This window comes from Triticum aestivum, chromosome 2B, assembly GCF_018294505.1.
Source record: "Triticum aestivum cultivar Chinese Spring chromosome 2B, IWGSC CS RefSeq v2.1, whole genome shotgun sequence".
Taxonomy (NCBI): domain Eukaryota; kingdom Viridiplantae; phylum Streptophyta; class Magnoliopsida; order Poales; family Poaceae; genus Triticum; species Triticum aestivum.
The window spans coordinates 109,741,112-109,753,428 of NC_057798.1; the positions used below are offsets into that span (position 1 = coordinate 109,741,112).

At 44.5% G+C, this 12,317-nt stretch overlaps 1 protein-coding gene across 2 annotated transcripts; it reads left to right on the forward strand.

Moving 5' to 3' along the window:
• Positions 1 to 222: 222 nt before the first annotated feature.
• On the forward strand, positions 223 to 2,356 carry LOC123040690 (transcription factor NIGT1). Of its 2 annotated transcripts, none has more exons than XM_044463464.1 (5): positions 223 to 564; positions 680 to 960; positions 1,050 to 1,380; positions 1,500 to 1,579; positions 1,689 to 2,356. In XM_044463464.1, exons 1-5 carry the CDS (start codon positions 417 to 419, stop codon positions 2,040 to 2,042), a joined length of 1,194 nt encoding a protein of 397 aa, XP_044319399.1. In that variant the 5' UTR covers positions 223 to 416; the 3' UTR covers positions 2,043 to 2,356. The 2 variants fall into 2 exon arrangements, with proteins under 2 accessions (XP_044319399.1, XP_044319400.1); XM_044463465.1 differs by having other exon boundaries at positions 228 to 564; positions 1,503 to 1,579.
• The last annotated feature ends 9,961 nt before the right edge of the window (positions 2,357 to 12,317 follow it).

Genomic DNA, 12,317 nt, shown 5'->3' on the forward strand with positions numbered 1-12,317 from the left:
CCGTGCCCCGCTCCGTCGTTCCAGCGTGTCGTCGGCCCCGCCGGGATCGAGATTCCGCATCGCCCCGGCCGATCCGCGGGATCCTACTGTCTGTCTGTCCGCGTCCCCCGTGTCCTCTCCCCGCCGGTCGTCGGCCTTATCCTCGCTCACCCACTCGAGTAAACAACCCTGCATGCAGCCCCACACCCCACCCCGCAGAACGGAATGGGAATCCCTTTCCCGAATATCCTGCCCGTCCCTATCCACCCATCACTCCGCCTTCCCTCCCCGTGTACGAATATACGCGACGCCCCGACGACGATTCCTTTCCTTCCTTCCTTCTTCTTCCTCACCTTCCCCGTCCCGTTTCCCCCCTCCTCTGCCGTGCGGATCAATCCATCCATCCATCCATCCAACGAGACCTGCGGGCTGCGGCCATGGAGATGGAGGTGCCGTCGGCGCAGGCGGACCGCGACGGCGCCCGGCGACGGCTCCGGGACTACCTGCTCGCGCTCGAGGAGGAGCGCCGCAAGATCCACGTCTTCCAGCGCGAGCTCCCCCTCTGCCTCGACCTCGTCACCCAGAGTACGTCCGCCTTCGCCGCCCACGCATCGCAATCGCATGGCTCTCCTCTCAGCTCCACGCTCGCTAGCTCGATCTAATTAAGGAGTACGTGCGCGCGTATATATGATGTCTGCAGCAATCGAGGGGATGAAGAGCCAGATGGGCGGCGCCGCCAGCGAGGAGACGGTGAGCGACCACGACGGGCCCGTGCTCGAGGAGTTCATCCCGCTCAAGCCCAGCCTATCCTTGTCCTCTTCCGATGACGAGACTAGCACCCACGCCGCGGCGCCGGTCTCAAACGCTAAGGCCGAGACGCCGCCGCCCACGCCGGAGACCAAGAAGGCGATGCCGGACTGGCTCCAGTCCGCGCAGCTTTCGACCTGGAGTGAGCCCCAGCAATCATCATCTCTTCGAAAGGTAGCTAAATACAGATTGCTGTGTTTCTCTTTGTTTCTACTTTATTAAAAGATAAATTTGCTGATGCATCTCCCGATGAACCCGACTAGGTGCTGCCATGCAGACCGGTGGCGCTGAACGCCACCAGGACCGGGGGAGCGTTCCACCCCTTCGAGAAGGAGAAGCAGCCCGAGGCTGAGCTGCCGGCCTCGTCAACCACGGCACCGGCAAGCTCGGCGTTGGTCGGAGACAGCGGCGACAAAGCCACCAGCGACACTGAGGTGCACGACAAGGACAGCAAGGATATCACTGAGAAAGACACAGACAAAGACAAAGACAAAGAGGGGCAGTCGCAGCCTAACCGGAAGCCACGGCGGTGCTGGGCGCCGGAGCTCCACCGCCGGTTCCTGGAAGCATTGCAGCAGCTGGGCGGGTCCTACGGTTGGTTCCCTTTCCATCACAAGATTCGTTATTTTGCGATATCCCACCAGCACAACAACACCTCATCAAAAATCAAAGTTGCCTAACAACAACATTTAATTGGTGCCGTCGTACACAAGCAGTGGCGACACCGAAGCAGATCCGGGAGCTGATGAAGGTCGACGGCCTCACCAACGACGAGGTCAAGAGCCATTTGCAGGTCAGTCGGTGCTTCTTGGTGACAGGGGCCATGCCCTAGTTAACCCGGCACACCATCTTGCTTAGTGCTCTTAAGACTCTGAGCTGACATTTGTTGCATTGGGTTTCAGAAGTACCGTCTGCACACGTCAAGGCGGCCGAGCTCCACGGCCCAGAGCAGCGCCGCCGCAGCAACTCAGCCCACGCCGCAGTTCGTCGTGGTGGGCAGCTGCATCTGGGTTCCCCAGCAGGAGTATGCCGCCGCGGCGGCCGCCGCCGCGGCAACCAATGTTGCATCGGGAAGCCCGAACCAAGTATACGCTCCGACGGCGACGTTGCCATCAGGGTTGAAGCCACACTTAGCAAAGCAGTCGAGTAGGCGGTCGGAAGGACCGAGGAGCGGCGACACTGGCGGCGTTAACTCGGACTCGGACAACCCAACTATGTCGTCGTCGTCGCAAACCACATCTGCAGGGCATCCTTAGTGTATAACCTTGGGAGTTGGGATCTATTACATACTACTAGCTTGGAGAAATACAGAGTCTATAATTACGGTCACATTTTACAGTAAGGTACGCCACATTATTTGTTGATGTAGAGAAGAGAGAAATTTGCCTTTATGCCTTGTGGACAGCACAAGCTTAAGGTGACTCATATAGCTTGAGTTTTGCCACAAGCTTTGCCAAGGGTAGTTTTTTTTGCACTGTGGAGCTCACCACCTTTTGTGATCTTGGTGTAGGCCCTTCGATAGGGACATGTATATCGTATACTGACAATAGTACATTCAGTTTTTTTTTCATGGTAATACGTGTCTCATTCATATCATAAAGAACAAAGTACAAGTCACGTAAGAACTGACATGACAAAACTGAAAAGATAGCAGAACATCTCTGAGCTTGACACTAACGCCCGTCACCTGCCTCCGGCACTACCACAACAGCCACCAAAAAAAAGAATGACGGATCACCTCCACACCCGAGCTCGACGCGGCTCCATCGCTGATATGCAGCTTTGCGGACCTCCAAGGTGGCTCACCAAAAGTGAAGCCATTGCAGTTGAACGAATCAGACCGGGGCAACACCCCGGACACGCCATCTAATTTCAGATCTGGCACCCGACCACGACTAAGGCGCCGAAGGAGGAAACCATACCTGCCATCCACGAACCACAAACCCAGCACACGTTCCGTCTTCCAGATGTCGTCGATGCAGACCACAATCTGCATCCGCTCCTGGACTACCTCCCAAGCTCCACGCCGACGCTGGAGCAAACGTCGTCGCAACGACGAAGCCCGAGGACACAGATCCACCACGAGGATGCCGCCGCCGCCACGCCATTCTTGCTTGAACAGACTGATTTCCAGATCCATCCCCAACCATAGAACCGATGGCCTCGTCAGGAAAGGATCCGAAGAATATTTATTCAGCGTCGTCATCGTCGTCGCCGAAGCAAAGCAATGAACAACCTAAAAACCTAGACTACGGATGAATAAAAACGATCCACACGCGTGGATCCGGCGACCCCCCTCACCACCGACGATCGAAGTCGCCGCCGGAGAACGGCGTTGGAAGATCGGCCCCTGGCGGCGGCTAGGGTTGCAGCCGCCAGGTACGAGAGGAAAAGAGCCTCGAGGTTTGCTGGCAATAGTACATCCAGCTTTGAGTAGTTGTAATTACGTTAGCTTAATTAATTGCTTCGTACATGTCCATTTTGTTACGAGGGCACCGCGATTCACACACATCCGTGAATAAGACACCATGTTTGTGAATCGACATACAAATAGTACAATCTACCGTCACGGGGAAATTCTTGTATGCCGAGTCTCGGGTTGTTCGTCTGAGTGTATTTTACTGGGCACTCGGCAAACAAGCTCTTTGCCGAGTGTGCCAGGGACAATACTGGTAAACAAAAAAAAGTCGCTTGATAAACATGTGCTTTTCAGGTGTTTCTTTAAGACATTCGTCAAACAAACGTTGCCAAGTGTTCTTTATGACACTCGACAAACAATTAAAAAAGCAATAAAATGCATGTGTTCATGTGTATTTTCAAGAGTAAACTTTTGAATTTTGGGTTTATTTTTTTTGAAGTGAGCTAGAAATATATAGGAGTACCTAAATATGGATTTTGCTTGAAGTTATAGCCCATTTTTATATACATGTAGTTCAAATTGAATAGTAATTGGTACATAGCTAGAATGCAATCACTGTCTTAAAGTTAGCAAATGGCTAAAAAATCCAAAATCTGGCATTAGCAACACAATGTAAAATGTTCCGTGTGGGAAACATTAGGGATATTTTAGCTAAAATTGTGTTGCTATATTTAAGCCGTCAAGTGCATTTCAAGGATATAATTCAATTTTGAAGCGCAAGTGCATTAAGTTGGCAAATATGGATTGAAAAATCTTATTTGTGTTAATGAGTCTATGTTAGCCCTTAGGGCGCTGCTAGGCGTCCGCCAGCCGATGATTTTAACTTACTCGCCGCATAGATGGCCCTTGGATCCGCGCGTTGTTAGCCGTCCGATGTAGTGCCTATTGGGAAACGTAGTAAAAAACAGAATTTTCACGCCTACACACACCCAAGATCAATATGAAGATGCATAACAGGTTGAGATCACGATTGTTACCGTCATCGAGTTGCAGCGGAAGAAGAACATGTCGGTGTAGATCGTACTTGGAGTCCCTCGAACCGACGATGAACGATCCCTCGTACCGCCCGCGAACAGTCCCTCGAACCAAAGATCGAAAGCACGACCTCTCTACTTGGCAGCAAGCGTGCAACCTTCACGACCCAGCACCGCTTCGTCATCTAGAGCTAATCGTCGCCGGAGAATTAGAGGCAGGAGATTAGAACCACACTGGGCTTCTAATTATGAGGACAAGAGGATTAGCCTAGCTCTAATTAGTCAACTAGGACCAAATAGAACTAGAACTAGAAGAATTAGAGAAGGCTTCAAAACTTGTATGATGAAAGAGCACAAATCCTCAAGTATATATAGGTTAGATGGGAGAGGGAGGACTGCCACAAAGGAGGGAAAGCCTCCTTGGGGCGTCGGCCAAAAGGGAGGAGGAGTTGGAGTCTCCCCCCACTCCTATTCATCGTCCTTCCTTAGTGAAGGAGGCACTTACCCACTTGGGCCTTTTTGGTCCAAGTTGACTCCCACCTTTTGGCCTTTTTAGTCCCGTTGATGTTTAAATTAAATATAAAATATTCTAAATACTTATAGACCATTATATATATAAAATCTCTGAAACTTTTTCCACCTATATATAATCTATCGATAATACCCGGCATTACCAGATACTCACCGAAACCCTTCTGGTGTCCCCGAAATGCTTCCGGATCCTCTGGAAACTATTCTGAATATTCATGAAATAATTCTACAAATATATTCTCAGGACTCCTGTCCTACTAACACTCAGTAGATCGTGATTGCCTTAAACTTGTGACCCCGCAAGTTTAGTAACTCACATACATCAACGAAAACCGTTCATTCAACGACCGACAGCGGGACCATGGACATCCGTATAGGTCCTTGTGAGCACACGAATGATATTCGAGTGAAACTTTGGTTATCATGTGATGTTCCCTTTTCTTCATAATATTTCACAAAACCTGGGATGCATCGCTATCCTCCCGAGTCATCATCATACTCACTATACCGAAATCGTTGTTATCATTTTTTCTTCTTCTTTCTCGTTATTGTGTTCCAGCATCCCCATGACGAAGTCACCTGTGTCTGGATAGACGGTGATTGATGTCGTCACACCGATAGGGCCCTAAGGATATCTCTCCATTGTCGGAAGAGCAAATCCCACTCTTGAGCTATTCGACCACTTGTCAAACTTTTCGATGAACCTGTAAGTTGTCGTTATGATCACCGTGTTACAGGTGACATTTGAGCAACCCCAAAACTCACCGTACAGTAAGAAGTGATCACGATACTCTCATTGTCTAAGGATCAAGATTACACGTTAACACTTTGTGTTACTACAATTGAATACAAACGATATTAATCCAATTCACAACAAACAAGTTTGGATCGATTCAATATGATCGTTCTTCCAACGTCATAATCTCAATGTTGTTTTATGATCATTGTTACACTTAACGATATCCTAACATCCGGAAAACGTGATCACCAACAACACTTGAGCTAGTCCTAGAGGCAAGACTAGGAACCTTATTTAACTGTTATCATTCCACATGTGCATATGAGTTTGCCACTGAATCACATATTTCAGGATCATGGTAGTTATAGTATAGAATATAAACACTTAATTATGAATATGGAAATATAATAATATAAATATTATTGCCACTAGGGCATATTTCCAACAGTCTCCCACTTGCACTAGAGTCAATAATCTAGTTTAGCACATTTAACTTTTGCACCAATGACAATCTGATGTTAGTCCATGCTTTGCTTGTGGTATAGACTTCGTCCTCTCGAATCTAACAATCTTCAGATCTGTACGTATATCATTTGCATTTCAGTGCATCTATCATGCTTTCAAATAAATTCATAATTTGTGTTAAACTGACTTTGTTTGTATTTGAATCAGTGACTGGACCTTTTATTCCATAGATTGAGCCATAGAACCACTATTGAAAACAATGTTCTATTTGCACAATCATCTAGAAACCATTTCAAGTTCATAAATGAACCTTTGATTCAACACCCTCTATTATTGCTTCTAAAGCGACCATATACTAAGCCTTCTGTTACACAATTCACCACATTAACTTTCTCGGATCAATTTCAACTTACTATGCCACCATAAATTATTTAATCTAAATCAAAAGTCGCTTGGAACACCGATTGGAGATTTTTGTTGATGTACTACTTACATCAAGCATGTATTGATGTAACTCTTTACAACAATCTCTTCATTTTCTCTATATGCGCGAAACATGTCGTCAGTACTCATCGACATTTTCAGTGTTGTCATATGATCAACAATTTGACCATTCAAGTAACCTCACAACTTACTTGGAGTACTAGACATATCTGGTTATTTACATACCATGGAATTAACACAAGTGTGATTCAAATCATGTATTTCACTCATCAGTACTTCAAGATATCGATTCTTGCTAAGAACTCCTTCCATGTGACTTTGACAAGAAACTTTTCTTGGCGTTTTTCATACTAAACTGCTCTAGTATTTTGTCAACATTTTTTTGGCTAAGCCCGATTATACACTACTATATCCATAGATTATTATATCTAATATAAGGACTACATTGCCTAAGTACTTTACTCAAAAGCTATTTTGAATCAAATCTGGAACCGTGTCAAGAAAGTTATATAATTTCCAATCAACATTTTGTCATGCACACATAGTGTTTAGAAATATTATCATGCTCCCACTTACTTTATTGTAAATACAAGCATCTTTATTTCTATCAAAACAAAGATTCCAACTCCACTATGCTTCTTTCCGATCATTACTGGATCTCTTGAAGTTTGCACATTTACTAGCATCCTCTAGATCGAGAAAATTACCTTTGACCATATGAAATATACAACCTTGGTTCTATTCTCATCTCATGGGAATCATTTTGACATCCATCTGTTATATCTCATGACTGAAATATTAGTAATTGCTAGTTTAATCCAAACTGACTTTAAGTATTATTATGACGAGGCAATCTGGTCATAATTAACTCCTTAATCTTGTCATAAACTATTTGCAACAAGTCAAGCATTATAAAACATTTATATCTTTGTCAATCTATAGATCCATCACTACACTTTAGACTTTAAGTCTATCAGAGGGTCTATCAAGTTCTAAACTTGAATTATGTGTATGGATACTATATCGGATTATTTTGGTGTATAGCCAATTCCAGAGTCAGGGCCCATCAACGCTTCTCTGTGTATTATAGGTTCATTATTTGTTTCAACAATATTTTATCTACACACCCTAAAGGTCTGTACAAATTTTCCAACCTATATAGTTCAGTTGCACGTTTGACCGAAATCACTGAATCTTATGTAGAGGCTTTCGTATCAGTCAAAGTATTAAATACTGGAACTAAATCTAGCGTTTATTTTCTTTGACCTGAGTACGAAGATTCTTTAATCTTATCAAGTTGCACTGTCCTCCCATTCAGTATTTTGCAGAAAACAATTTCTTAAAAATTACCGCACTCTCTAGCAAAACACTTTCCTTGGCATAGTGATAGAGGGATACCCAATCATTCAGGATAACCCACAAATTAGCACTTATTTCAATAAATTTGATGGCACTCTTTAAGTGTAAAAGCCACAGTCTCTAAAGCATCACATTAAAAGTATATTGGCGAAATAATTGATGTCATCTGTGATTGCACCATGTCATACATAGCTTGATTACATCTACTCAAAACACTTTACTCTTAGTAGTGTTTCTAGGAGGTGTAAGCTATAAAACATTTTTCACAGCTCATCAAACATTCGCTAAATTTCTAACTCAAATATTATTTTCTGCAATCCAATTGAAGAAACATAGTTTTCTTGTTACAACACTTTCTACTTCATTTTGAAAATCTTTTGAAACATTTCAAAAATCCAAATTTATGTCTCAATTAGTAAATCTAAGTATGTACTTGAGTCATCCTTCTAAGATAGATAAATGAACTGCTTGCAACAACACTTATTGGACTACATATATCAATATGCATATTTCCAATTTTATTTTTGTTGCTTGTTCTTTATGGCCTGTGAACGGTATTTTATTTTACTTCACTTATTGGACGTAAATTGCAAGTGTCAGATGATTCATAATGACATGACCCCAAAATCCATCACTATGGAATTTCTCCATGCAGGTTTCTCCAATGTGACTAAATGTAGTGCCACACATATGTGATATTCTTTTAGTCTTGCGACATTTAGCATCAGTGTTATGGATCATCAATATTCATAACTTACATCCTATTCACAATAGGAGTATGGGCCTTTTGTTCATAACATTGAACAACTATTGTTCTCTTATGAACAACCTCCTTGCAACTTCTATGCAATGGGCTAGAGTGTACAAAAATCTTAAATGAATTATGACAATAAAATGGGAGGTAATATTTATATGAAAAGTATCGTAACTATTACAAAAATTTCAACACATATTTTAATCTCATTAATTTGTTGGTCATCAGGCCATAATAATTCTTGCAACGATTCGCAACAACATGCAATCCGGTCGGTATCCTTATGATCAACTTGTAACCACAATTCCCGAAGATTTTAGTGTTTAACAATTTAATCACAATTCTCAAGAATCATACTGTACTTGAACGAATTTCACTACATCTTATAACTTGTACGACTTTCATACCTGAGTTGGACATTCCAGTCTTCTTTTCCTTCCACCTCTAAACTTCTTATAGTTTTACATTCAATATTTCTCCCACTCAAAAGAAGAATGATCTAACTTCTAAAAGTGGCGTGAGCCCCAAACTTCCCTAGGCATGTAAGTCTTCATTACATTGTTTTCCTTTGTTCTTTCTCTTTAAGTTCTCACCATCAACTCACCATTGGTGTTCTTCGTAATCTTACATGTTTCAGTCTCAAATATAGTTGAACGCTTCACTAGAATTTGCAGAAAAAAACACTTCTTTAGATATCATATATCTTTTAACCTTTGTTTTTTCTGGGAAAAAAATTAGTTCCAAGAATATCACATAGTATCCCAAACATTTTGAAGTTCAGGTTCTTCGGAAGCAAGCAGACCACAACGTAATTCTTAGCATTTTGGATCAAAGACGTAAGTCTCGTCATCCATAGCATTCGTAGGAGAGCATTCAAAGCATGCAGTAGGACAAAATCCTTCTTGGCAATATTAGAGGACGATCCTCTCAATCATAAAGATTCAACCAGATAAATAACAACTAATCAATTTCAACAACAAAGGTGGAACTATGAGCCATAATTCTACATCTGTAATGCAAACTACACATAAACATCATTCATAATTATGCACTAGTAATTAAACTTAATTAATACATAAATGTACTCCCACTCAAATCAATATCTCTCATAATTGATAGTGAGTGATTTAAGATCCTAATCTAGTTCTCACTCATTGATGTGGACATCACTGATGACGAGAATTTTGACCGGTAGGCAAACTTCATATGACTCCTGTTCATCTTTCCATGCTTTGTGCTTCGAGCTTAGAACGATTTTGCCAGAACTTGAAGACAACCGGTTATCTTCTTGCTCGGTCTGACCTCGCCCGTCTTACACCTCACGTCCCATTTGTAATCATGTGGACATGATGCACTCCGGAATGCTACGTGTTATAGAAAGTTGCAACACTGGGAAGAGAACCTTTTAACTTGATATTTACTTTGAGAGATCACCCTAATAATTGACTACTGTGCAATCAAAGGATGCACACAACAAACAAATACACATCTCAGGCAATAAAAGCATGATATCATATAGCCATGGGTGCCAGGAATCTCCGTGATCATCTTCAATCTTTAGTTGAAGTGTCCTGACGGCTAATATTTCATTGCTATGGCAACCGTTTCAAAAACATTGCCGTGGCGGCAATTTCAGAAAACATTGTCGTGGCGATCGTTTCAGCAAACGTTGCCGTGGAGACCGTTTCAGAAAAAGTTGTCGTGGAACCAAATTAAGAAAATTCTGCCGTGGTACAAAATTATAGCTCCTCATCCCGCACCATGTACACCTCCACGTCGGGGTTCTCCATGTATGGTTGCCATCGTCACCTATAACCTATAGGCTATCTCTATGGTATCTCTACTCCTAATGGAGCAGTTGGTGAATAGTCTCCACGATTTATTTTCGCTGGTTTTTTTTCATCTCTCCTCCCACCACCCCCTCCCATCCTGGTCCATCGGTTTATTTTTCTCTCCACTCTTTATTACAATCAGGACTTTCCTAACGTATAACAAATCACGGATCTAACTTCATTAATTTATTCATATCAATCGATTCCTTTTATTGGTTCAATTTGTCTTAGGAAACAAATAACAAATTTTTAAGAAACAAATAATAGATTTGAATCTAACTTTCCTAACTTATCTAAATCAAACGATTTCTCGCATTAGTGAAATTTGTTTTAGGAAACAAATAACAGACACGTCACAAACTTTCCTCCCAATAAATAGTTTCTTAACATTTGCAAACTTTTCTAATCAGACATGTCACAAACAGGGGCAGGTACTGATATCATGTTACCAAACAATAAAACCCCATTTGCATAGAAATCAGTTCAAAATCCTAACTTTCCTAAATTTTTACCTTTCCTTGATAACATCCAATATTTCCTATGTTTTCCACCTATTGAAGGAAATCACCCCTCCATTGATATTAGCATTTTTTGGAATGAGATCTCCGGGTTATGATTCTTTTGCGATTCTTTCCAATTGTGACCTCTCCTTCCGCTCCGGCTCCTTCTTGCATAATCACCTCCACCACAGCCAGCTGACGCCACCCTAGACCTCTTGCCTCTCCACACCTTCTCCGCCACCTCCTCCTCGTACTCCATTGACAATCCCTCCGCCATGTTTGTCCATGATGGTGTCGAGGGCATGGCGCAACAACGTACCAGTGGTAGAGCAACACATAGCAGCAGGAAGAAGCACACAGCAGGCGAGGTGAGCGGCCAACGGTGGAGGGCAGAGATGCGGCCGGCGTGGCTGAGGGGACGGCAGGCAGAAGATGGCCGCGATAGGAGGCGGCGCGAGGCAGGGGCGCGACAGCGGGGCGAGCGAAGGGATAGGCGGCAGCAGACGGGGCGAGCACAACCAGCAAGAGTGTGACGTGCGGCCAGGGTGTGCGTCGCGCGGGGCACAGTGGTGCGGTGGTTGTGGCAAGCGTGATGGCAACGGCGGGCGCAACGGACACGGTATGGCACATGCGTGGGCATGGAGAGCCAGAGAGGGAGTGGCCCCGCGGGCTCGGAAGAAGAGCTGAAGGCTCGGGCATGGGCGCGCATAGGAGCGGGTATGTGCCACGGGGTCAATTCGAGGAGCTCACTGGCTACCCCCTGCAATGGCCATGGCGGACATCGGTTCTCGGCCACGGCAAAATACCTAATGAGAGCAAACGAGAGGGGAAACTGGGGAAAGGAAAGAGGAGATCACGACGCTGTCAATGGCACCCTAAGGGAATATAGGGGAACTCGGGGCGGCGCGGATCGAACGGCAATGTCACGGTGGACGAAGGTTGAGGAAGACGGCAATGATGTTGATCTGGGGGTGCTGGACTTGATCTCGTTGGCGCAGACGAAGTAGCGGAGGCATTCGGAGCTCCTCGACAAGCTCCTAGCCAGCAGGGAGGGCAGTGGCCGTGTGGACGGGGTCGGTCATGGTGGCCGTGGCATCTGACTTCGTCCATATCACCGGGATCGAGTGAGCAAGGAGGAGAAGTGGATCTGGGAGGGGGCGTCGAGGAGGAGTGAGGCCATGGGCGCAGGAGAGGCAGGGCATCACCCTTATCCATCCCCCTTCGATGCCTGTGAGGTCGTCGGGCGGGAGGCCGTCTCTGTAGCGACGGGCTCGGGGAACAGGAGAAGACGACCGTGCGGGGACTGGACCATTGGGCCTGTTCAATGGCAAGGCCCGGGGGGTAGGGGGATCCCCTTTTTCATCGTCCTTTTGGTTTTTAATGTATTCTAATCGGTTTCTCCTTTTAACACCGTTTTCTATTTATTCTTATATCAACTAAATGGATTTTGTTAATTGTGAAATTATGCACACAATTCGAGCACAATATTTTTAGGTGGCACAAAAAGTTTGGGG